The 27,738-nt window shown below is 41.2% G+C and overlaps 1 protein-coding gene across 1 annotated transcript; it reads left to right on the forward strand.

Annotated features, from left to right (window-relative positions):
* The first annotated feature begins 20,145 nt into the window (after window positions 1-20,145).
* Window positions 20,146-27,598, forward strand: LOC103026801 (charged multivesicular body protein 4c). Its single transcript, XM_007247900.4, has 5 exons — window positions 20,146-20,463; window positions 22,977-23,154; window positions 23,799-23,913; window positions 24,589-24,715; window positions 26,144-27,598. The coding sequence occupies exons 1-5, from the start codon at window positions 20,280-20,282 to the stop codon at window positions 26,203-26,205; spliced, it is 666 nt and encodes a 221-aa protein (XP_007247962.1). The 5' UTR covers window positions 20,146-20,279; the 3' UTR covers window positions 26,206-27,598.
* The last annotated feature ends 140 nt before the right edge of the window (window positions 27,599-27,738 follow it).

Below are 27,738 nucleotides of genomic sequence, written 5' to 3' on the forward strand. Positions count from 1 at the left end.
ATCAGTGTAGGTGAATTGTTTTGTGAGGTGAGACTATGTGAATGTGTTAGTGAGATGTGTAATGTCTCTGTGTGTGCTGGGTTTTGACGCAACAAATTACTGCTGTGTGTAGTGAGTTCTCTCACTCACTCGCTGTCAGGCCCTGACCCCTGTGCTGCGGGGAAAGGGTCCCCTTCTTGCTGGTGTTACTGCTGCTGTGAGGCCCCTGCTGCGGGGGACGTCACCCCTCCCTCCTGCTGCCGGCCTTAAGCTGGGTCAGATGCCTTTGCTGCTCTTGCGTCTCTCTCTGCCTCTGACTGTGATCTCTCAGGTGGTGCTGCTGATGTGGTGAACTGGCTCCACTGGTACCAGGTGGACCCTCTGCCCTTCATCCGGACTGTGTGCATTGTTTTCTCTGTCATCCAGAATGGCCAAATCCAGCGAGGCTCATTCCCTTTTCTCTTGTAGTGGCGAAATAAGACCCCCTTTGCTACTGGAATGGTCCAAGCCGTCCTCAGCTTTTTCTCCCACCTGTTGTGTAAAATCTGAAACGAGACTTATTTATATTCATTGAACACATGTTGTTGGGTGTTTCAGGGTTTCTATTCCATTTGAAAGTCTTTTATGTAGTCCTTCATGTCTCCTTCCTGCAAATTAAGTTGGTTAATGGACATTTATCATAATAGACTGGAGCTCCAATTTAACTTTCTAAGGGAAGTAGCTCTAAATTTTGTCTGTGCACAGATTTTAGCCCAATTGTTGTTTTCTTACCTCCTTCAAGTGTCCTGATTCTCAGTTATACGCAATCATGATCTTTACTGTCACAGGTGCTTTCAGATTCCTAACATTTTGCTGTTTCTTTCCATTTAATTGCTACCTCTAATTATCCAAATTATCAATTATTATCCTCCTTTGGCTCACACGCCTTCCCCTGCACACAGTCCCTTTCTTCTAACTACTCCCCATGACTCCAACTAATCACATAGACAGTTATATTTTACATTTTCCTGCTTCTGTCCGCATGTCCTGTATCTCGTTCCCACTTTTTCCTCAGTGTGCTATTTACTTGTCTTATGTTATTTTGTCAGAGATTTTATGTGTAAGGGCTGGTGGCCAACCGAGGCGTCCTCCAGAGCATCGGAGGGCGCGCCAGGCCAGCGCCGAGGGTTAGTTGGCTAATTATCAACACCTGCTTTCAACAGCTTATAAGCAACGCCAACTAGCCACTCGGCGCTGGATCTTTGAAGCTCGTGAGAGCGAATCTATGCCCGATTTTCGAGCGAGCCTCGGCTCTTTTTCTCTTTTCTTCCCTGCTATCCCCTTTGGAGAGAGCATTGATCAGCATCGCTGGCGTGCCTCTCCCGCATAAGTATCTTCCTCTATCCCTTTCCTCTCCCTCTCTAGTCTAGTCGGTGTGCTCTGTTCTGCCGCCCCTCTCGAGTCTGTGTTTCTCACCGCGAGGCGCGGTTTGTTTACCTTCTCTCTCCCGCGCTGTTCCTCCCCTCTCTGGTAGAGCAGCGTTTAAATCCACAAACACCTCAGTTCAGTTTTGTTTTCTTTGGAAGCCCCTTTTGTTCAGTTACTCCTTCACCTCGTTTTATAAGAGGTAGCCGTAGCTTCCACGGCGAGTCTCGTTTACAATTCTCCCCCTTTCTCTCACTCACGCTCGGCGTGAATTTTGTTTTCCGCCTGTTTTCCCTCTCCGCCCGTTTTCGTTGCTCCGCCCCTTTCGGTGGAAGCTCTAAAGGGCGATTAAAGCGGCTGCATCCCAATCCGCTCGCTGGTTCAGCGGTTAGAGCATTGGGCTGCGACCGCGACAGCCTGGGTTCAATCCCCGCGTGGGGCGGGGTTTAATAATAATAATTATATCAATAATATTATTATAGATCCTATTAATATATATATATATATATACTATTATATATTAATTCTTATTATTCTTATTATTATTATTATTATTATTTTCCCCTTTTTCTTGGGTTTACCTGCTTTGAGATCTGCTGCTCTGCACTTGGTTCCTACAACCTTCTGGGCTGGAGAGCTACTGCTCCCCAACCCATTACAGAAAGATCCAGCCCAAACATGGATCCAGCGGAGCAGTCGGATCTCGAGCAGGTAAAGCTCGCCCTGGGCAACCAGGGAGCTGTCATAGGGCGACATGAGCAGGTCCTGCAGCAGATCTTGGCCCAGCTGCAGGGCCTGACTGCTGTACTCGCTCCTAATCCCCCCCTACCTGTACAGCAAGCCCAGCCTGGGCCTGAGGTGGAACACCTGGCTGCTGCACCCTCTGTGGGGCCTCGAGTAGAGCCCCCACTACCAGCCCCAGTGCGGTATGAGGGGGAGCCAGGAGGCTGCAGGGGGTTTCTTTTGCAGTGCTCCCTCGCGTTCGAGCTTCAGCCGTCCCGCTTCCAGTCAGAGCGTGCCAAAGTGGCGTACATTGTCTCCCTCCTCTCTGGAAGGGCGTTGGCATGGGCCACCCCTGTATGGCAACACCAACCGGACGTCTGCGCTACCGCTGAACTGTTTGCGGCAGCCCTCACGCGGACGTTCGACCTTCCAGTCCGAGGAGAGGAGGCAGGGACCCGCCTCCTGAACCTACGACAGGGTAGGAGGTCGGTGTCAGAGTACGCCATAGAGTTTCGCACGCTCTCGGCTGAAAGCGGGTGGAACCCCAGCGCTCTGGCAAGCGCGTTCCACCATGGGCTCAATGAGGAACTCAAGGATGAGCTTGCTCATCGTGACACTCCAGCATCGCTTGATGACCTCATTGAGCTCACCCAGAGGCTGGACAACCGCTTGAGGGAGAGGCGCAGGGTGCGGGGCTCAGGTACCATCCCCCGGGGGCCCCGTGGCCACTTCGCAGGTAGTGGGCCATCAGGGGCCACTGAAGGCCCAACTGACCACGGGGTCCAGCCCATGCAGTTGGGGCACACTCGCCTTCCCCGTCAAGAGCGTGAGGCACGCATGCGTGAAGGGAGATGCCTCTACTGCGGGGTTCCAGGGCACCAGCGCGCCTCCTGTCCCGAGCTGGCATTAAACGCCAACGTCCGTTAGGGGAGGAGGGCCCCTTAACGGACCGGCCAGGGTCCCCTCACACTACGGGAGTGTTCCTGAATGCCACACTGGGGTGTGGGCATTCTGAGGTTCGCATCCCAGCTTTTTTGGACTCAGGAGCGGCAGGCAACTTCCTAGACGCAGCCTTGGCTAGGAGGCTTGCGTTGCCGCTGGTTCCCCTAGGGGAACCTTTACCAATAGCAGCGATCGACGGGCGCTCCCTGGAGCCAGGGGAGGTGACCCACCAAACACGCCCTGTCATGCTGCGAGTCGGGCCACATTCTGAGCAGATCACGCTGTACATCATCAGTGCTCCTGACTTGCAGCTGATTTTGGGATTCCTTTGGCTCCAGAGACATAACCCCCATGTTGACTGGCTGTCTCGTTCGGTGGTAACATGGGGGCCCGCTTGTCGATCGTCCTGCCTCAAACCTCCCAGGGCTTTTCAGGGTGTGGATCCTGATCCCGGGGGTCCTGACCTTTCCCGGGTACCCTCCGACTACCTGGACCTCCGAGAGGTCTTTAGTAAACAAAAGGCCCAAATCCTGCCCCCCCACCGCCCCTGTGACATGGCCATTGACCTTCTCCCTGGGACTAGTCCTCCCAAGGGAAGGTTGTTTTCTCTCTCTGGCCCTGAGCGCCGGGCGATGGAGGAGTACATTCAGGAGGCCCTCGCCCTGGGATTCATCCGACCTTCTTCCTCCCCGGCTGGTGCCGGGTTCTTTTTTTGTGGGCAAGAAGGATGGCGGGTTGAGGCCCTGCATAGACTATCGGGGTCTCAACAAAATAACGGTAAAGAACCGTTATCCCCTACCCCTGATGTCATCCGCCTTTGAGGCACTGCAGCAGGCTACCATTTTTACCAAACTGGACCTGCGCAGTGCCTACAACCTGGTTAGGATAAAGGCGGGTGACGAATGGAAGACGGCATTCATCACCCCGTCCGGGCACTATGAATACCTGGTTATGCCGTTCGGGTTGATGAACGCCCCCTCAGTCTTCCAGGGGTATATCAACGAGGTGCTCCGGGAGGCGTTGGACCGGTACGTGTTCGTCTACCTAGACGACATTCTTATATACAGTCGCTCGGCAGATGAACACGTTACCCATGTCCGACGGGTTCTCCAACTACTCCTGGAAAACCACCTCTACGTCAAACTGGAGAAGTCCGAGTTCCATGCGCAGTCCATCTCGTTTTTGGGCTTTGTGGTGTCCCATAACACCCTGCGCATGGACCCCACCAAGGTCAAGGCAGTCGAGAACTGGCCCCGGCCCACATCTGTGCGCCTGGTCCAACGCTTTCTGGGCTTCGCTAACTTCTTCCGGAGATTCGTCAGGAATTTTAGCACTGTGGCCGCCCCGCTAACCGCTCTGACGAGGAAGACGTCAGGGCGGTTCAGCTGGTCCACAGAAGCCCAGGAAGCGTTCGATGCTATCAAGCATCTACTGACCAGGGCTCCGGTTCTACGGCTGCCTGACCCCGGACTCCCGTTTGTCGTTGAGGTGGACGCCTCGGAAGTAGGCGTGGGTGCGGTCTTGTCCCAGCGGGCGGGACCGGATGGCCGACTGCACCCATGCGCCTACTACTCCCACCGGCTAACCCCTGCGGAGCAGAGGTATGATGTGGGAGACCGAGAGCTACTGGCAGTGAAGCTCGCCCTGGAGGAGTGGAGGCACTGGCTGGAGGGGGCAGAACATCCCTTTCTGGTCTGGACGGACCACAAAAATCTGGCGTACATTCAGCAGGCCAAGCGCCTGAACCCACGCCAGGCCAGATGGGGACTGTTCTTCACCCGGTTTGACTTTACCTTGTCATATCGTCCCGGGTCAAAAAATGTCAAACCGGATGCCCTCTCTCGACAGTGGGAGCCCCTCCCTCTTCCAGGCGATCCCTCCACCATCGTGCCTCCGGCCAGGATTCTGGCACCTCTCCGCTGGGGCCTCTTGGGTGCTGTGAGGCAGGCCCAAGGGATTGATCCGGGTCCGGGAGACGGCCCTCCGGGCCGAGAGTTCGTACCCGCTCCCCTCAGGGGACGGGTACTTACCTGGGGGCATTCGTCACCCCAAGCTGCGCATCCAGGGGTCACTCGGACCTTCGAGCTCCTGCGGCGTCAGTTCTGGTGGCCCCGCATGGAACAGGACGTGCGCAAACATGTGACCGCCTGCGCAATATGCGCAAAAAACAAAGACCCCAGAACCAAACCCTCGGGCCTGCTGCACCCTCTGGCAGTCCCCTTGCGTCCCTGGTCCCACCTGTCCCTAGATTTTATCACGGGGCTGCCCCCGTCTCGGGGCAACACCGTGATACTAGTCATAGTGGACAGGTTCTCCAAGGCGGGGCGCTTTGTAGCCTTGCCCAAGCTCCCGAGCGCGCAGGGGACAGCCGAAGTGGTGCTCGACCAGGTGGTACGTGTCCACGGACTGCCTTCTGACATCGTGTCGGACCGTGGGGCACACTTCACCAGTCGGTTCTGGGGTGCTTTCTGTCGGTTGCTGGGGGCAGAAGCCAGCTTGTCATCAGGGTTCCACCCCCAGTCCAACGGCCAGACAGAGAGGGTTAACCAGGACCTCGAACGTACCCTCCGCTGTCTGGCCTCTTCGGCTCCATCCACCTGGTCCGAACAGCTAAAGTGGGCGGAGTATGCCCATAATACCCTCTGGCACTCATCTCTAGGGATGTCACCCTTTGAGTGCCAGTTTGGGTATGCTCCGCCTGCTTTCCCCGGACGGGAGACGGTCACCGGAGTCTCCTCAGCTGACCAGACGGTCCGCCGTTGCCGCAGGGCCTGGAGGAGGGCCCGGGCTGCCCTCCTGTCTGCCAGGGCGACCCAAAAACGGCATGCTGACAGGAGACGGCAGCCCGCCCCCTCTTATCGGATCGGCCAACGGGTCTGGCTGTCGGCGAAGGATATTCCATTGCGGGGTACCCCGCGCAAGCTGGCCCCTAGGTACCTGGGGCCTTTCAAGGTCCTTCGCCGAATCAATCCGGTGTCATACCGACTCGCCCTGCCACCTGCCCTTAAAAGGATCCACCCGACCTTTCACGTCTCCCGCCTTAGGCCCTACCTCTGTTCTGTGGGTCCTGCTGCTCCTCCGGGTCCCCGTACCATTGATGGTGCCCCCGCCTACACCGTCCGACGGCTGCTGGACTCCCGAAGGGTACGCGGGGGTCTCCAGTATCTGGTAGACTGGGAGGGGTACGGGCCGGAGGAGCGGTCCTGGGTGCCCGCTAGGCACATCCTGGACCCAGAACTGATCAGGGCTTTTCGGCGGGACCGTGCGGCGGGTTTGGGGCCGTCGGGTGCCGCCCCTCGGGGAGGGGGTCCTGTAAGGGCTGGTGGCCAACCGAGGCGTCCTCCAGAGCATCGGAGGGCGCGCCAGGCCAGCGCCGAGGGTTAGTTGGCTAATTATCAACACCTGCTTTCAACAGCTTATAAGCAACGCCAACTAGCCACTCGGCGCTGGATCTTTGAAGCTCGTGAGAGCGAATCTATGCCCGATTTTCGAGCGAGCCTCGGCTCTTTTTCTCTTTTCTTCCCTGCTATCCCCTTTGGAGAGAGCATTGATCAGCATCGCTGGCGTGCCTCTCCCGCATAAGTATCTTCCTCTATCCCTTTCCTCTCCCTCTCTAGTCTGGTGGAGCAGAGCGGTGTGCTCTGTTCTGCCGCCCCTCTCGAGTCTGTGTTTCTCACCGCGAGGCGCGGTTTGTTTACCTTCTCTCTACCGCGCTGTTCCTCCCCTCTCTGGTAGAGCAGCGTTTAAATCCACAAACACCTCAGTTCAGTTTTGTTTTCTTTGGAAGCCCCTTTTGTTCAGTTACTCCTTCACCTCGTTTTATAAGAGGTAGCCGTAGCTTCCACGGCGAGTCTCGTTTACAATTCTCCCCCTTTCTCTCACTCACGCTCGGCGTGAATTTTGTTTTCCGCCTGTTTTCCCTCTCCGCCCGTTTTCGTTGCTCCGCCCCTTTCGGTGGAAGCTCTAAAGGGCGATTAAAGCGGCTGCATCCCAATCCGCTCGCTGGTTCAGCGGTTAGAGCATTGGGCTGCGACCGCGACAGCCTGGGTTCAATCCCCGCGTGGAGCGGGGTTTAATAATAATAATTATATCTATAATATTATTATAGATCCTATTAATATATATATATATACTATTATATATTAATTCTTATTATTCTTATTATTATTATTATTATTATTATTTTCCCCTTTTTCTTGGGTTTACCTGCTTTGAGATCTGCTGCTCTGCACTTGGTTCCTACAACCTTCTGGGCTGGAGAGCTACTGCTCCCCAACCCATTACATTATGAAAACCTGATTTCCAGATCTAGTTTGTTTTATTTAGTGTTTTAAGTTTTTTTTTCCTGTGATAAATAACTACTCTTCATACTCATTTACTCTACTGACACTTACTTAAACAATTTATTAAACCCACACATTTCCTAAATTTGTAACTATCTTTATTTCTTATTTTAAAATCAGGATTGAGCATGTCATGTACTGTTTATATTTTGTATTTAAAATTAGGATTGGGTGTGTCTTAAAAGTTTAGTTAAAGTTGGTTTTTTTTTTTTTTACCTTTACTGAAAGCAATTGCCCATCTGCATAGTGGTGGTTTCATCAGCCAAAAAGTTTAAAAACTGATAATCTAAAAATGTTCAAAGCTGAAAAAAGCAAAAAGTTTTTGAATTGCCCAAAAAATAATGGTTAAGTAATGGTGGTAAAGGTAACAATGGATCTATTTATATTTCCCCCTTTTTCTGAAACAGAACTTCGTTCTGTTGCAGAAATTTACCACAAATTTGCTCCAATTGTCTGTTGGGCCAGGCCACCATGCCCAGACTTTCACGGAGACACACCCCTTTGCCTGCGCCTCCCTTTTCTCCCCCTGCATTGTCAACTCCTCTTCCCTTCTTGGAACACTTTAGAGATGTTACTCCGTGGTCTGTTGAATTGCATATGGTGGTCAGATCGAGACTGTGCCTGCCTTAGGTTGTCCCTTTGTCATATGTTGGTATCTTACCCGTCTTTGGCTAACCAGCCTATCCCACTGAAACACACACAGCGTAGCAGCACAGTTTTATCAACATTTAGTGCTGTAGTGTTCCTGCAGGGCACAGTTAGGGAGCGCAAACCCAGGAACGTCGTACTGTCATAAATGCACAAGCTGGTGTTGCCCGTGAAAGCCTGTGCAAGGCCCCACGTACCCATAATTTATTAATTATGTACATATTTTATTTATTACCATCACTATTACCTTTACTCCCATACCTCTTTTAAAGAATTTAGAAATGATTGGCTTTGATAAAACTGCTCTGGAGTGGACCCAAAACTAAAACAACGCATGTCATTGAATAATTATAAATCAGATTTAGCATCTGTATCTTAAATGTGTACCACAAGGTTAAATCTTTGGTCCGGTTTTGTTTAATATATTCCTAAATTATATTGCTGGCTCTGCTTCTACCTCAGACTGCAAAATTCACTATTATGCAGATGAAACAATTGTATATTGCTCAGCTGATTCTGTTTGTGCTGCAGCAAGAAAACTATAGAGCTCATTAAATGTTTTACATAAGACATTGTATAAGCCCAATCTAGTTTTAAATGCCATGAAAACTAAATTCATGCTCCAGATCTTATATTATAATATTGATTTAGAACTTTATTTTATTACCCTAGCAGTATCCCCCATTCAGAGTCTAAAAAAAAGAATATAAATAATTTGGCATATCGCTGAATGATAAACTCAGTTTACACTTAAATACAATATGCAATACAATAGGAAATGCGGACAGTAGCTGGATTTTTTTTTTTTATAGGCACAAGTGCTTTGTATTCTGAACTTCCATATTTTTTAGCTAGAATACTAGCCTTCTCTAGTTGCTTCTGGGCCCTATCCTGTTCTGCTTTTGCCCTTCTCCACTGATCCCATATTAAGGTGGCCAATTTAACCCCTCATGTGTCTGGTTTGTACCCTTGCTCCTCCAGAATTAAGCTAATTCTTGTCCTCAATTCTGCCTCCCCCTTTTTAGTTGCTTTGTCTTGCTTACCACCCCATAATCTTTTTATTAAATTTTCTATCTGCTTGTTCATGGATACCCACGTATAAGATTCTCCCTCCTGTTTACCTCTATCCCCCATCTTTACTGTGTATTGCCCTCTCTTTTCCTCCTGAACTGATCCTTTTTCTATTTTTATAATGTGTTTTCCTAGAATGTTAATGTACAAAAGGAAACCTTTCCCAATTCTGTGAATTGGCCCAACTTTAACCACCTACTCTGCCTTGGACTCCTCCCCTGCAGTGGGACTCGTCCGTACTTCTTATTTTCTCTCACACACCACTCTGTACATTCATCCACTCATACCTCTCACCGGAGCCCGACGGAGCTCCACACATGCTTACACACACTCTCACTGCAATATACACACTCTCACACACACTCTGTCACATGCACACGCTCACACACTCTCACTGCAATATACACACTCTCACACACACTCTCATTGCAATATACACACTTTCACACACTCCATCACATGCACATGCTCACACACTCTCACTGCAATGTACACACACTCTCAAACCCTCTGTCACATGCACACGCTCACACACACTCACACAATCCGTCACATGCACACGCTCACACACTCTCACTGCCACACACAATCACTTAACTTAATTCTACAAATTTTACAGGCACTATAATTTACAATTTTAATTTCACCCCGCAGACACAGACAACATTAAGCAAAGCACATTGCTAGGGGACTCAAACCCCTTTTCCTTTAATGCTCAAATGTACAGCAATACTCTGAGTATGACAAGATCATCCTAAACGCACTAGGACAACTCTTGTGTGTACTCCTGGTCCCTGACCAGCCGGCCGAGCCGTGCTTACTTCTATCCTCAAATAGCCGTCCCTGACGGAAGCAAATACCTGTAACTGCCTCCCCAATCACACTCAAGCCCTCTCGGCTTGTACACCCATTCACACAGTTAAAACTAGTATGCAGCAACTTCACAACTACGCACCAGTGTGCACGCAGCCGATTGCCCTATACAATATTTTAAACCACATTCACACAGTTAAACTAGTATGCAGCAACTTCACAACTATGCGACATGGTTACCTACACATATGAGTTCACACACACACATAAGCTCCAGTGCACACACAGCCGATTGCGCTATACAATATTTTAAACTAAACATACAGACAGATTACTTGTCTCTGACAAAACGCCATACACAGAATCGCTCTATAATCCAGTCATAGAACTTCGGTATTTCTAGGACCACCAACCCCGAGGAACCGCCAAAACCTAGCTTTACTGGCCCGCGTCCGAATCCAGGTGGGGTTTGCCGCACCCGTGGTTTCGTGGGAGTACTGCCCACTTTTCCCTAAGGACCCCCGTTCACACTTTTTAAACTACTCTTTAAATTAAACTAGACACTCATACTCTAAAAGTACTTCACCCCTTATATGGTCCCATTCATCCCTCAAGCGAGCAAGCCACAAACAAAACGATAGACCTACATACAATGCCCCAAATTTCACCCAAATTTAGATATTTACAATGTGCCCAGATCCAGTCTCTCTATTGTTTTAGATGGAGGCAATCAAATGAGACCACTGTGTCCAAAATTTAGCTTAGACCAATCGATTAAACAGGCTCTGCTTACCTGATTTTATTGCTGCAGCTGGACTAGTGTTTCACAGGATCGTCTCTGAGGTCCGAATTCACTCTAACTCCAAACCTCCATCCCAGCGGTGTATTGCCGGTGTATCTAAGCTGTTATTAAATTTGTATTTTTTTATTTTTTGCTTTGCTTGTTTACTTACTTACTTAAAATGCCAACTACAATGGCAAACTCAGACTATTTGGCAGGGGCAAAATCAATAATGGCACCTACTTCACTTCCCATTTGCAGATTGAATGATTAAAACTTTACTCTGCCCTGTAACATCAAAAACAGTTGATCCCATTTTGAGGGCACCTATAGGTTTAGGGCCAATCTCATTTCTCTTTTGTAAACCTACCCCTTGTTTTCAAGTGTAACACTTTCCCTTGGAACAGAATTACAAAAGAAAGGGGTGAAATCCTTCCCTTGAGAATTGGGACAACCCTTCATGCAGCTAATATGGTTATATACTAGTGCATGTAAAAAAAAATAGAATATCATTGAAAAGTTAGTTTATTTCAGTAATTCAGTTCAAAATGTAAAACTCATATTTTATAGATACTCATATTTTATATTTTATAGATATTTTATAGAACACACAGAGTGATCTATTTTTAACATTTGTTTTTTATTGTTGATGATTATGGATTACAGCCAAATAAAACCCAAAAGTCAGTGTCTCAGAAAGTTAGAATATTATATAGGACCAATTGGTACTTTTGGCAGTGTGGGCAGTGTGCCAGTTCCTGCAGGGATATGAAATCTGCATCTCCATAAAAGTTGTCAGCAGAAGAAAGCATAAAGTGCTGTAAGATTTTCCGGGAGACAGTGAACTGACTTCGGACTTAATAATATTACACAGTGGTCCAACACCAGCAGATGACATGACTCTCCAAACCATCACTGAAAAACTTCACACTGGACCTCAAGCAAATGCAAAATTTACTGATGATCAGTGATGGTTAAGGTGGAAGTGGAAAGTTAGATAGCTACTGAGACTAACTACTGGTGATTTTTTTTAAAGCTTGTCATTAAGAAAATGCCCATAAAACATTGAAGCTACACGTTAAGCTATGATAATAATGTAGCTGTTGTAAAATTTAACAAGTAAAAAACTTTCTTTGGTCGCTTGTGCCAAAATCTATATAATCTTGAGTGTGTCTCTAAAAAATCTCAGTTTGAAGGATCATGTAGTCCTAAGAATTGGTCCACCCTAACCCTGTAGTGGTAGGGCCAAGGGGTGAAATGGAATTGGGCCTTAATCCACTGGTGGGCACTTCTTCATTATAGAGACATCATGTTTCCTCACCTGTAGGAGAAAACCCTTTACAGCACCACATCCCATTTTCTCTACAGGAAAGGGCACCGTTTGGGACAATGGGTATCCATAGATGAGCACTTATTAAGATACATTACCAAATGCTTCATAATCTAGAGGGCACATCATCTTACTTTATTGCAGGAAGGACACTCTAGGGGGCACGCAATCACTTTTTCCTTATTAGAAAGGCAGCCAGTAGGGCACTTTGATGCTTTTTCTTGTTGCTAGAGAGGGCAGTTGCTCCCCCTTCTATAAGGACAAAGCACTGAACAAACTGTTTTCTATCTCTGCAGATGTGACGGCAAGATTACCTGCAGTGTCCCTGCTTCAAACAGTGTCTTCTCTGACCCCTGTGTCAATACATACAAATATCTGAGCATGAGGTATACCTGTACGACAGGTAGGTGAATGTAGTGTTACTACATTAAAAGCTCTTACACCCTGCGCTTGGCACATCGTGATGCTCATTACTATGTACCTTCCTCGGAAACAGTCTATTTTAATGCCTTTTGCCCTCGCCTTTAAAATAGCGACGGTGTTTACGAATATTTCTTAGCCGATTAGCGTGGTGGTCTGGAAGTGAGGTGTGTTCAGGTAAATTTCTCGTGTATTGCTATCTTGGCGGCGAAAAACACAGGTGCATCACTGACTGATTTGAACCCTGACAACAGTCACCCATCAGACAAGCACCATAGCGCGCAAACACAACTTTTACAGCAACAATAAACAGAATACAGAATAACATAACATTGCTGTTCCTGTAAATTCATAGCATAAATGCACAGCTCTTAAAGGTAATGGCAAGTGACACATTAATTTGTTTATTTCATGTTACGCCCAAAACCCACCCATGATTAATTAAGAGAATTGGTACATGCCTTGTATGCATTTCGAGCTGCCCAAGGCATATTTTTTTGGGGGTCCTCATGATACCAAAGACACACTGACACAACCTAAATCTAGCTGCACAGTGCAAAGTTAACGTTTAATCTATAGATTGCTGAAATAGGGCCCTTGATAAAGTCTTAATAAAGAACGTTTGCTTGGGTAGCATGAAATTTATGCCCAACCAAATCTAAGTAAGTCTCAGTAAAGGTGGTGTATTTTCCTGCTATGCTAAAATAACATTAACAACATAACCAATGTACATTAAGGAAATATTTGTGTGTCCTGCAGAGACCAGTGTGACCTGTGAAGGCAGTACTGCTGTTCTGACGTGTGGTTTGTACACTTCTTTTTTACATTGCTGTTCAAGCCCTATACCCAATAACACTTTTTTCAACACATCATTTTGCATTTACAAATCTTTTTTGCTCTTTAAGCAAAAGAAAAATTCACACATTTATCATTTACAATTATATATCTACTAGAGACAGATTATATTTGTCCAGTATCACTTATTTTACTTTAATCCTGGATATCTGGAGATTTTTGGAGTGCATATTTGGGACATTCTGAATCATTGACTTCTGTTAGAAATCTGCTAAAATTCTTGTATTTTTTATATCGCAGTTAGGGGTATGCTGTATCATATCGTATACAATAATAAAATGTAAGTTTTGTTTTGTTGCAGTAGTGTATTTTTTATTTTTTTGTCATATCGCCAAGAGTATCGATATCGCGATAATACCATGAAATATCGTGATATTATTTTAGGGCCATATCGCCCCCCCCTAGTTTCCAGTAGCCTTTATATATTTCTCTCTGCAAATTCTTTAATATTCAGGATCTGGTGTATTAAAAATCGACAGTGCTAACTATGGAAGAACTGACCCCACCACGTGTTCTGCTGGACGACCCACCAGTCAAATCACCAAAACTGACTGCTACTCCAGCAACACGCTGTCTGTAGTTAAAACAAGGTCAGTGCAATTCTCACAAAAAAATAAATAACCAGGTTGTTTTGTTTCACAGTGTGTAAAACAAAAAGGAAAAGATAGATTTTCTTCATACATCTGTCTCTATTAAAACAAAGTTTTCTATTTCTGCAGCTGTGACGGCAAGACTACCTGCAGCGTCCCTGCTTCAAACAGTGTCTTCTCTGACCCCTGTGTCAATACATACAAGTTCCTGATCATTAAGTACTTCTGTGCAGTTTAACTGTGAGTTTTCTTTTAGTCATATTATTCTCACATTCTTTGTTAGGTGATCACTTTCAGGAAAATCCCTCCAAGACGTCTCAGAGCTTCTCAAAGAAGGTAGTTTCCTGAAAGTGATCAGCTCACAAAGGATGTAAGTAAAGAAGCAGTCAGTTCAGCTGTTCCCAGAACAGCTTAGTAAACTGAAACTCAACAAACAAGTATGAAGAACAGCATGACCAGTTGAACCTTGCACACTCAAATGCACACTTTGTTTACTATTACACCTATTTTTTTTTAACTAACCATTATGTATACAGATTAAACAGATTTTAAAATTATATTTTTATATATATATATATATACACGTCCTCTACAGAGAACACACATCGGCACATTATAAAACAGCTGCTGCTTTCAAATATTGCAAAAAATGTAAAATAATTAAAAAATGAAGCAGCATGTGAAAAAATAACAGCACAATCAACTCACAAGTTTAGTAATACATCATTAAAAATAAAAATTGCATCTAAAATGTGCAGAAAATGTATTATCTTATATGTCTTATGTCTGAGGAAGATGACATAAATGTATACATTTTTTTTATGAAATGCAAATTGTTACATTCTAAAATTTAGAAAAACAAAAATGCACACACAAAAAAAACTTCCAATAGAATGCATACAAATAGAAAGCCATCCTGATGCATAAATTAGAAAAGGGTTACGAAATAATATGTGAGTGTTTTGATCCCTCAGTGAACATCCCTGCTTCATTAATCAGAAAGCGGAAAGTGTATTACAACACCCAGACACAAATCATGCAGTGCAAATTAATCAACTCGACATTATTTAATATTTTATATTTAAGTTACATACAGTACAGTGTTTATGGACTTTTCTCTCCAGGATTATTAATTGTAAATGTCTTGTTAATTAAAATGATTTTCATTCATCGGTTATCTGTCAGTATAACCTCACAAATAACTCTGAATATGGAGAGATCAACTTTAACTTAAATCTAATTGAAGCCTTCACTTAAGCCTTCCCACTAAACATTAATTTCAGTCTAGTCAGACAGCATTTTATCTTAGGTGCAGCAGATACAATACTGAAAGCCGCATCCTAACACAGTGGTAATGATGTAGGGTGGTGAGGTAAAATCGGTTTAACAGACTGTTTAACAGTCTATTTTCTGTTGTCTTTGGCGTTGACAACCAATCGCCCTATAGTACAAACCAGCCATGCTTTGAAGGGTGCTTTATGTACAGAACCATCTACTAATATGACTGTCTCTCTGTTTCCCCACAGAATACATCAATGGATGGACCTATGATCAGGTCTTCTGCTTTTCTGGAAAGAAATTAAATCATTTTAAACATATGCACCCTTGCGGTGTCTTGAAGAAGAGTGACAGGAGATTTGTTGTTAGTATAATCCTTGCATTCATGTTCTTCATCAATAAGTCTATCTTGGCTGATAAAGACGGTATAGTCAGTTTTTATTTCCTTAATCAAAATCATTAAAAAGAATTGCATTACAATATTGTTGATTTCTGTTCATTTTTAGACCTTTGCAATATACTTTTACTTCTTTATTTGTACTGCATACCCACTTTGCTTAAAGTTTTCTTTTTTTTACAACTGCTAAAATGCGTTTACCAGTACCTAAAATACTTACATTACAGCAACCCATCTGTCTCACATAATTAGCCAAACAGTTCATTTCCTGCTCAAACACGTATTTTTTTTGTTACACCACAAAAACCTGAATCAACACCAGTTTATTGATTCAAAACACTAGTGCACACAGTCAATCACAGCCCAAACACTCTCAAAATACAAAAAAACAGCTGACTACTGAAAAAAACACTGTATACACAACTTATCTAACTTATTACAGTTTTTCTTAAATGTTTAAACAATTTTTACGAAATGTGACTAAATTTCTTGGAAGTATTTTGGAACATGAAACACTGCACATACAACCATGTTTTTTTCTAATCATTAGTGCTTTTCTCCACTAAGATCATCAGATAAACACTGATGCAATACTGTATTGGAGACCACTGTGGAAGTATTATTGTTGGCTCTGGTATCGTGTTACACTGTGATCAATCCAGTGTATCGGCCAGAACATCACTAAAGCCAGAGTTTTGTTTAAGAGGTTTATTACAGGCAGGGACATAGGTATTGTTACAGGCTGTGGTCAAGGAGAAACAAATAGAGGCAAATCTGTGAATAACAATACAGATACTAATGCACTGAAATAAAGAAACTGCAAATTCTACAGGCGTATCTAAAACATATCTATGGCACCACAGTTCTCAGGTGGTACTTAGGCGCCATCTAGTGGTCACCCTCAAAAACAGACTCAGTGAGAGTATACAGAATGAAGTGGCTGTTGCTTGTTGATAGCACAACAAAAAGTATCATATGAGTATCATAAAAGTATCAACTCAAGCATACAATGTGACTATACAACTTCAAGTATACAAATAACGTTAATGTTACTTAAAGAACTGAGAAGTGAATTAAATTCAATTAAAAAGATGGGAAGGGTATGTGGCAGCAAAATCTACATTACATCCCACAGGAAATGACATCAGAGAATGAAATGTAACTTCAGCCAATGGCAGGTTTCCACAAGTATTCACATTAAGCACATTTTGACACTAAATAAAATATTTATAAATTATCAAACTCTACAGTCAGTTCTGGGCCTTTTATACAAATACATTCAAAAGACCATTAACAAAGGTTTTTATATCTTTTGATTTAATTTGGCTATGTTTCATATTTAAATGCATAAAATTGTGCGAGAATTCTTTTATTTATTTATTTTTGATAGCATTTTACAGGACTACATGTATATGAAACAAATGTAAATATTATAATGTAATAAACACTAGTGACACAGTGCCACTGGAAGCCATGCACTACCATACCACCACCATGTTTTAAAGAAGATGTGGTGTCAAGCTGTTTCAAGCCTTCTCTGTACCTTTTTCCCCATCATTCCGGTAAAGGCTGATCTTAGTTTCACCTATCCAAAGAACGCTGTTCCAGAACCCTTTTTTTTTTTTTGTAAAGTCTAAACCGGCCTATTTATTAATGATTTGAACCTTGTGGTGAACCCTCTGTATTCACTCTCATAAATCTTCCCTTTGGATGGATGGATGGATGGATGGATGGATGGATGGATGGGTGGATGGATGTCACCACTGCACTCTTCATTTCTGATAGATTTCTTCTTTTTTTTCATGCTAATGATGGTCTGTTTCACTTCCATTAAGAGCTCCTTTAACCGCATGTTGTGGGTTCACAGCAACAGCTTCCAAATGCAAATGTCACACCTGGAATCATCTCCAGACCTTACCTGCTCAACTGATGATGTATTAATGAGGGAATAGCCCATGGGGACCATTAAATAGATATTGAGGTACTTTGTCCAATTATTTTTGAGCCACTGAAATGAGGAGGCGTTGTAGAAAATGGTTCTAATTCCTGAACACTTCATAGGATATTTTTGTTCATACCCTTGAAATAACCTGAATGTCTACATTTCAATTACATCTTAGTTGTTTCGTTTTAAATTCAGTGTGAGGGCATGCAGGGCTTAAATCGTGAAGATTGATTTACTGTCCAAATATTTCTAGACCTAACTGTAGAAAAACTCACTAAAATGTCACCTATGTATATACAATGAGAAAAACTACAAGGATACTTGATCGAAAAAGGTAGCAAATGGGTGTTACTGCTTTTTCACTTGTTCAAATGGAACACAATAAACTTGTATTGTTCTCAGTTGGTGTCAATTCAAGGCATGTCCAACGTGGACAAGCTGACCTGCCTGTTTGCAAAAGTCTTCCAGAACATTGTCTCTGATTTATTTTATTATTTTCTCACACCATAGGTATTATGTCGATCATCTCTTGCTGACTGACTGACTTTTCTTTCCCACACTATCTCTCACTTTACAGTAATATCATAAATATTAATTTTGTCCAACAGTAATGTGTAACTTTGTACTGCTGACATTGAGATATGCTACTCAGGAAAAAGTGCAGCACTTTAAAGCATTTTCAATCTGTCGTCAAAACATTAGGTATGAGAAAATACTGACAGAGTATTCTGATAAATGACAGCACCTTAACAGTCTTGTATATCATCAGTGACAAAGGGACTCTTCATTCTGATGACTGTGAAATGTTCACTGATATAAAACTGACCTTTGGGACTTAAAGGTACAAGGGTCTTTGAGTGATCAGATATTAGCTGATGATCCAGTATGTGCTGCTGTTTTTGAGAAATATACTTACTGTTAAGCAAATATTAATGATGTTCAAATTGACAGAGAAAAACTGCAATAAGCCTACAGTAAATGAGAAAAGTAGGTATAGTCTGACCTCCTGTGTTCAGTGTTGGAATTGTCCACTGAAGTACATTTTAAAGGCACATATCTGAGCAACACTTTCCCTATGGAGTACTGATCTTACAGTAAAATGCTACTTTGTCTTGTATTTGTATGATATTAAAAATGTATAATATCAACTTGTAGTAGACCTAGTTTGTACTGTTTCTCTTTAGTTTGAACTTTTTATATTAAAATAATACAACATTTTTTACTGGGAACAGGTGTGTTACTTTTTAAACATATTTTCAGAAGATAAAGAGAAAAAACTGACGCATAAAATTATTACATAATTTTATCAAAAATACCTCCCACAGCTGCATACTCTAGTATCGGGTCAAATTAAAATAGTTAAAAGCGGGAAGCTATTCATAACTTAGTATTGATTTTACTTCTCATGCCGAGCAATAAAGTTCTATAATTTCTTTTCACCTTATTCACACACCTGAACATGGGTCTTTGCTTTGCAAAAACAAACCAGTATCCATGACTGGCTGGCCACACACACACACACACTTCACTTTTAGAGGTGCTTAAGCTCCCCTAATAAGGGGCCTTATTAATATAATAATTTAACAATGATTATTAATGTATTAATAATACTACTAATAATGTAATAGAAGTTTGTATTTAATAATGGTTGAAAAGCAATTTGGGCTATACTCATATCACAAAGATTACAAGTTTTAAAGGATGCTTTAAATATTTTGCACAGCTCCAGTAGTGGATATGAAGATTGACAAAGTTTGCCTAAGTTTAAAATTATTTGGCCAAATTTTACTTATGATATCTTTAGGTGTTTTTAATCATGTTTTATTGCCACTACATGTTTTATGGTTTTATAGCTACTATATACAGACAATTGTTTTTTTTTTTCATAAAATAATGCCTTTAAAGATTAATTTATCTATACATTTGTTTTTTTGTATTACATTTAGTTTTATATTAGCTTTTGTTACATACTAGCTTTTACATAGTACTTTTATTTCTAATTTGATTTATTAGGTGGCCCATTTATGTGCCCTTTTAGGTGTCACTTCTGCACTCAAAGAACTATAAGAAAATGTAATCAATTACTTAATTTTATTTTTTTCAAATGGTCAATATATACTTTTCTGGGATGTAATAAATTTAGACTTTTAAAGCCCTTTCCACCTGATTTCACTACGCATCAAATGATGTAGTGATTGATTTCTATGTAAAATTTTAAATAAATACTATTTAGCTTTTCCTGGGGGTTAGGTCTGTCATTATAATTACATATATGTTATAATTACTTATATTTGGACGTAATCTCTAATAATTCTTCTTGACAACAATTAACAATTATTTAATAATATTTATCACAATTATTCTAAGAACAACATATCTTCTCAAAAAAAATTATGTAATGGTGTTACTGTGACAGGTTTCCTGGGGGGTTTCATGTATATTAACCATAAAAGTTTTGTTTGCTGTGTTAATCTCACATTTTCTCCCCCTGAACAGGGATTTATGACGGTAATTCTGTAGCTATAATATTAGCACGTGTTTTAGGGAGTTTCCCACCCGGAGGCGTGTACTGGCATTTCCGCCCTGAGGGGGCGCTGTGGACCCTCACAGTCCACCAATCAAACGTCAGAGGCCTGAAGACGGAAGCTCGGCTACAGCAGCATCAACAATCCCGACAGGGAGCGAGCGGTCAGCGGTCAGACAGGAACCATTTTAACGGGTTTAACTCAGAAACCCTGAGACTTTAGGGGCGCTGCGGACATGTCGGTGTTCGGGAAGCTGTTTGGTGGCGGAGGGAAGGCGGGGAAAGCCGCGACCCCGCAGGAGGCGATCCAGAAGCTCCGGGAGACGGAGGCGATGTTGACCAAAAAGCAGGAGTTCCTGGAGCAGAAGATCTCGGCCGAGCTGCTGACGGCCAAGAAGAACGGCACCAAAAACAAACGAGGTAACTAGATAACCTGCTACTGTGTGTTTATGAGCTTTATATTAATATTTAAAACGTATCTGGCTCTTTTACCCCAGTTCACTTTAAATACTAAGTACTGTTTACTGACTACCTGCGCTAGGTTAGCTAGTAGCTAAACCGAACCTACTAAACCCAGTTAAACCCAGTAAACTAAAGCTTATAGACTAAGAAAGAGGCCACCACTAAACCCAGGGTGTTAATATGGTGTTTCTACCCTGTTTATGTTTTTATTTATATTGATCTTTATCTCACACATGGATTATATATAGAACCTCCAGCTGTGTTTTTTAGCAAGTTCAGCTACATTAAGGAAGTGTACTGGAGCTGAAAGGTGTGACGAAGTCTCTTATCATGTGTGCGTGATCTAATTTTGCGTCACGGTGGAAAAACTGGTTGCGACACAGGGGAGCAGTCCATGTTCCGTAAATCCGGCTCCTGAATCCAGTCCAAGGTTTCGCTCTGTTCCAGTTGTTGCGCGGCTGTTGCTAACATACCTGAGCCAGGTAATCAGCGCCGCACAGCCCTGATAGGCTAACGTGTGTTAGTAGACTGAGGGAAAACACGGAGTGGATCATTGTTTCCGTGGACTGGATTGTAAACGCTGGGTTTCTGTAGCTAGATAGACAGTGAGTGTTTTGTTTTAACTCTGTTAAAACCTAGCATAGCCGGTTAGAAAATCGAGACTAGCTGCTTTAACGTGTCTAAAAAGACAACGAATCTATCAAATATAATATCCTTATAGGTTATATATACTGTCTGTGTGTTTTCTGTTTAAGTTTAGTGCAACCAAACAAACTCATAATGCAACAGTGATGTTTAATTGCTTCCACATGATCACAGTTCCATTTTAACACTATTTTACACTTTTTTAAGCTTTAAAAAAGCCATATTTTGTATATTTTCCATTTAAGTCAGTTATTGTTAATACATACATACACAATCATTTTCCAACTTGTCTTTATCCAGTATAATTAAACAGCAGTTTTTGTTTAGATTGGCAGTCCTGTTTCTATAACCCTCTCAAAGAAGCAGTCCAGATTAAGCCACTCTGTTTAACATGCCCATGAATAGACAAGCGGAATTTCTGGTAGCTGGATTGTTGGATATTAGTGCTGGGCAGAAACAAAACATGATTTGAACAAAAAATATCACTTTTTTTTAAGATCCTGGTGATTTCACTGTATATCATGGGATTTTGATTAATATTATTTGCTTATATATTTTAGATTTATTTTTGTGTTAAGTTTGTGGCTTATTCTACTACCAGTACATGTAAACTAAAACATGAAGGCTTTGATTACTATAGGGTTTACTTTGACCAAACAGTTACATAATATATAAAGGAATAAATCTGCATAAGCAGGAAAACATTTTTATTTCATTGTGCAAACTGCAGCGTATTTAAATAAAAACAGATATGCTAACAACTTTACTATGCATTTCAAAATACAATAAATTATTCTGGAAGCCAAGTTCCCTTGGTTCTCCAGTTACCAAATTTCAGTGTGTATGAATTTTATTCTTCATGCTACAGTATTAGAGTAATGGAGCATGAGCACTGTAGCACTATAGTTAAAATGGCTATACTGTATGTGTGTCTGTCCCAGTAAGATATGAATTGAATTCAGTGTTTTAGTGTGTTTTTATTATCACTAAATAAATAATTCTATACTCAAGACTGGGTGTAACCTGCCCAGTGCAGTTTATTTTACTCCAGTTTTTGATAATCAATCAGAGTGCATTATTAATATAATAAGTGATTGACTAATTTCTGAGGAGGGCTACTGTATTTCATAATATCACTAAATATATTGCGAAACAAATTATTTTGAGGTCAGTTTTGTCCAATTTCGTGCTCCTAAGTGGTACTCTGATGGTGTTCCATTCATTACTTATAGGATGAGTTGGAGCGGTAAATATTCCAACATCCGAACCTCACTAATGCACTTGTTGCTGATTGCAATCTAGTAAAAAGCCTTACCGGGACAGAAGAGAGTGTTCCAAACAATACCATACAAAAACAATATTAACTCTTTAAAAGTATAGATTTCATAAATAAAAATGACTAAGCAGGTGTCATATGTAAATATGACCTCATAAAAACAGAGAATTAAAAATTAGATGTTTTGTCAGCCTATTTTTTATATGTGGATTGTGAAAACTGGTTGGTGAATGGTAGTTTTGATACTTTTGAAATGGATGTTTCCACCTTTTGCCCACCCCCGCACCCCCTACCCCCCCCCCCCCCCCCCCCCCTCACCAATTGCCCATTTTTAGTAAATAAATTGTCTTTTCCGTTATATAAGGATCAGGGTTCTCTTTAAACTTATTTGACCTCAAATATAGACCAGTCGATATGACTCATTTCCCTGAGTCATCTACAACTGTGTCAACATTCATGAACTGGCACAGTGTAAAGTAATTCAGACGACGTCATACTGTATTTATATCTATAAATAGAGTCTGAAAAGGTGTTTTTCCACTTTCTCTAGCTGCTCTTCAGGCCCTGAAGAGAAAGAAGCGCTACGAAAAGCAGCTAGCTCAGATTGATGGCACTCTGTCTACCATCGAGTTCCAGCGGGAGGCTTTGGAAAATGCCAACACTAACACAGAAGTGCTCAAAAACATGGGCTTCGCAGCCAAGGCCATGAAGAATGCTCATCAGAACATGTAAGATCAAAAAGTACATTCACATTCATACTAGTGGTTATCAGTCATGCTGTCAGGCTTGTCACAATATTTACGTTATTGATTTATTCTACAGTGTGTGAACATGCCGTCGATCATCATTGCTGACCTCATTATTGTCCATTGTTTACTTAGTGAGAAATTATTTATAACATTATAACTATTATAACATAGTTGAGTTGCTATATAACATAAAAATGTTGTATTCCAAGTTGATTTAATATTCTAATTCCTAATAATTAAAAGTTGGGTGCTCCTTAAAAGGGTGTAATTACATTATTATGCATTCATTATCATTTATACGAGCACCTAAAAATTACAGTAGTATTGTTTATCGCAGTTATTTTGTGACTACATATCTTCCAAAAGACTAAAGTTATTGTGAGAGGCCTGTCATTATAAAAACCTTGTATGTCTGTTTTTTTTTTCGGTTTCACTTTCTAACATATTCAGAATCTGGTAGATGTTCTTTACATTAAAATTTTAATGATTGATGAAACAATAGAAACACTCCAAAATACAATTATTAAAAAAACATTATTTGTACATTGGCTTCCACTGAAAAGGATTTAAAAAAAATGTTTTAATTAATTATTGTCTGTTTTTCATCCCTCTCATGTCTGTAGGGACATAGACAAAGTAGATGACCTTATGCAAGACATTACTGAACAGCAGGAGCTGGCTCAGGAAATCTCAGATGCCATTTCTAAGCCTGTTGGCTTTGGAGAAGAGTTTGATGAGGTACGATAACATATTTGTTTCTTTAAAAACTACAGTAATCTTTATTGTTGTGTTTTTTTATTTTATTTTACAGCTTTTTATTTTTCTAAACAAAAAAAATACTGTTGCACTGTTGAACTCTATTTACTATTATTATTATTATTATTATTATTATTATTATTATTACATAAACTAATTATACGAAAACATCTTTTAATTAAATATATACAATTTACACTGTAGAAAATGCTATTTTTTTGTATTTGTATCTGATCTTGTACATACAGTAATGCTTTAAGCAGACTTAGAATTGAGCTTTTTTCAGAAACATGCCTAATAAACTGGATTAATGTTCTTTGTACTTAAATTTGGTAATTCTGCAGAAGTCATTTAAATGCATTTTTTACTCCCAGTAAACATGTATGTTAATTGGCAAAGGTCTGTCTGTATTAAGCACTGTCATCAAGACCTCTATAAAAGGGAAATATAATAAAATATAAATGATGAAAAGCATTATTATTTATTAGTTTTATTTAAAAAAAAAAACTCTTTACCAGCATAACAGCTTAAAAATCGAATTCATTTCGACTGCATTGCTTTAGGTTGCCTAGCAAACAATGTGTCTGACTCATTCTGTTGTGAGCACTGTGCACTGTTTCAGTATCCCATGACCTAATTAGTGGTTATCATCTCCAGGACGAGTTGATGGCTGAACTGGAGGAGCTGGAACAGGAGGAACTGGACAATACCCTGCTGGAAATTGGTGGCACAGAAAATGTACCGCTGCCCAGCGTGCCTTCCACCTCATTACCCTCCAAACCGAGTAAGCCAGGTTTTGTGCTGTACAGGACTTATTCACAGATCAGAAACTATATTGCATCATGAAGGGAACTGATGTGACTAAGCAGTCATAATACAATCACAATAATCTGACAATTTTTTATTGTCTGTGTTAAATTAAACACAGCTGTGTAAACAGTTACAGATTCAATGTAACTAAAGACATCTATATGCAATACTGTGGAGAAAAATGTTGTAAAACAAAATGTTCTAGACAAAGTCTAGAAAGCACAAATCTATGATGTTAAATCAATAAAATAAACACACAAATGGTATTTTATTATAATATCTTGCTTTCAAAATATTTTGAAACATATTATAGAAGAAAGGGTTGGTTGCCTTAAGATACTGTATCTGTCTGTACTGCTGATTTGAATAGAAGATTTGAAGACTGATTTCCTAGGTCTGATTAGTTTAAATCTAAAGTAAGTACATTTACATGCACTTCATAATCTGATTACTGCAGAACATTAGTTTGTTAGTTTGTCAGTAATCCAATCAATGTGTTAACATGAACCTGGGTAATCAAATAACAGGAAATCTGAGTAGGCCAATAATCAGATTTTTGCTATGCAACCAGACAATTCTCCTTTAGAATAATTGCAATGTAAACATCACATAAAACTCTTTTTTTTTTTTTTTTTTTTTAATTGGGGCTGTTTTCCAGAAAGGAATAAAGCCTAGCTTTAGACTACAGAGCCCTTTGAATGGAGATCTTTGGCTTGAAAACTATCCTATTATTATTTAAAATGTAAATCCTTTAGTTTTATTCTCAGTCCGAAAACATTTTATTGCCATCTTGCAGGTGTGAATATACTCCGGTTAAAAGGATGCAAGGACTAAGAAATATGATTAATAAGCTAAAATCCAGCTCACTTTTTTTCGATTTCATATAATCTAAGAAATCAGAGTATTCCGTTTACATACTACTAGCATAATCTGATAACTGATGATTGCAGAAATCAGATTATGAAGTGCATGTAAATGCACTCAGTAGGAGATGGCTAAAGCGAGGCTGTCGAGGCCTCTCTGTAAAGGGCTGTTGTGAATGCAAGTTTGCATTCCAACCAAGTGGGAGCACACCAGACCAATTGTTAGAAACTAGAATGAACTGAGTGGAGTCATGAGAAGCTTGCAGTTTCACTAGATTCACTGTTGTAAGATAAGAATGGACACAGCTGGGTTAAACATCGTATGTTTTGTGATAAATGGGCTAATCTAAACAAATTAAAATTACTTAATAAAAAGTAGCCACTGATAGAAGGTTTAGATTTAGTACAAACTATGACTTACCAACGAGTGCAAAAAAAAAAAAGTGCAGCTGCACTCCGCTCCCAGCAATATGTTCCTCTCATAATAACAAAAAAATATTTATAGTAATTATAAATCTATGTATATTTTCTATTTGCAGCCAAGAAGAGAGAGGAAGAGGATGAAGACGACATGGAAGAGCTGAAGGCATGGGCGATGTAAATCCAGCCTAAGCTGCCAAACTACCGGACTGTCTTATCACTTGATATGGTTGAAGGATGTTCAGAGTGGACCTGAACACCTTCAGAGGGTTAATGTTGAGAAGCCACATGTCTAGGAAGCTGTAGCTCTTGTTACTTGGTAAAAAAAAAAAAAACACCAGGAACACAGGGGCTACCCAGGCAAAGGGATGTGAAACAGGCTATGGAAGACAAGACAAAACAAAACAAAGAACAATAATAACAATCAGTCAAAATTTTATCTGCGAAAAGCCCCCCGATGGTCATCTATGATTGACATTCTTTTCCTAATATCCAAATGAAAATAGAGATTCATCAAATTCTCAAAGCTTGTTGAGTGGCTTTTGTGTGATTTAAGCCTCATAAAAGGTCTACCTCTGTTTGTTTATTGTAGTAGAATTTGTCTTTATCCACATAGCCTGATATGGAAGGTGCCAGGGTTCCAGGTTTCAGACTCATCCTGTCATAAAGCCTATTTGTTTTCATAAACATGCAAATACTTGTTCATATACAGCTGAATTTTCCTCCCTTTAGGTGCTCTGTTTCCTTATTCGTGTTTGAGAAGGTCCACTTTGAAGCAACTCCATTTATAGATATAACACAGGGAATAGATTTGGGACAATAGGTTTCTGTAATGCTCCTTCAGCCTTGATCTCCTTGATCTAAAAGTGCTTCTTTTCATGAATGTTATTTAAACATCCAGGGTTGTTTTGATAATTTATTTACAATCATTTGAATATATTGTAGTTTAGTAACGTTGAGACGTACGAAAAATTCCTCAACTCCCATCCATCGCATTCCCAATTTTCTCACCTCAACAGATGATGCATCCTGCCAGAAACTGTAATTGACGCTGTCATCAGGCATAGTACATGGTTTGTACAAAGCACTCTCTGTCATACCATATGAACTACAAACCAACCTACAGATTATGTTTGTCTTGCTCTAATATACTAAATATACTAAAAATAAAAAGGAAGATTGTAAGCAGAGGCTTAAGCTAGACCTTTTCCATCAAACATGGACTCTACGTGTTTAAAAATAAAGGTTCCAAAGAGGGTTATTTTGCTTGATTCCATAATAATAAGACAACTTTAGGTTCCTTGAAGAATTTAAAATGTGTGCTTCATATAAAAAAAAAAACACACTATGAAAAGTACTCAACTTAAAGATTCTTTAGGCAACTAAAATAAGTCCTACTTCACTAGAAAGAACCCTTATTTGGCCCTTTTATTTTTAAGAGTGTAGGAGTTTACGGACATGCTGTATCTTTTATATAGAAACCGGGATGTAATGCGAGGTGTGTACATTTGTATGTTGGAGATTATCCAGATGAGACTTTTATTTGAAAGATCATTAAACTTTTTCTGATTCTTTGTTCTGGTGGTGTTGGTTGTGCTATAGATCCCCAGTCTTGCTTCAAAGAATTAACGGTCAATAAAAACCAACTCCTGATTTTGCACTTTAGATTATGTGTATACCCTGCTATGTGCCTTAATGACTGGCATGCTTATGC

The sequence above is a fragment of the Astyanax mexicanus genome, chromosome 12 (genome assembly GCF_023375975.1).
Source record: "Astyanax mexicanus isolate ESR-SI-001 chromosome 12, AstMex3_surface, whole genome shotgun sequence".
Taxonomy (NCBI): domain Eukaryota; kingdom Metazoa; phylum Chordata; class Actinopteri; order Characiformes; family Acestrorhamphidae; genus Astyanax; species Astyanax mexicanus.

Bases quoted from the DNA above. Each gene is read 5' to 3' on its own strand.
- LOC103026801 (XM_007247900.4), top strand. From the start codon at position 20,280: ATGTCGGTGTTCGGGAAGCTGTTTGGTGGCGGAGGGAAGGCGGGGAAA. The intron at 23,155-23,798 runs GTAAGATCAAAA...TCATGTCTGTAG, and splicing joins AAGAATGCTCATCAGAACAT to GGACATAGACAAAGTAGATG. The intron at 23,914-24,588 runs GTACGATAACAT...TATCATCTCCAG, and splicing joins TTGGAGAAGAGTTTGATGAG to GACGAGTTGATGGCTGAACT.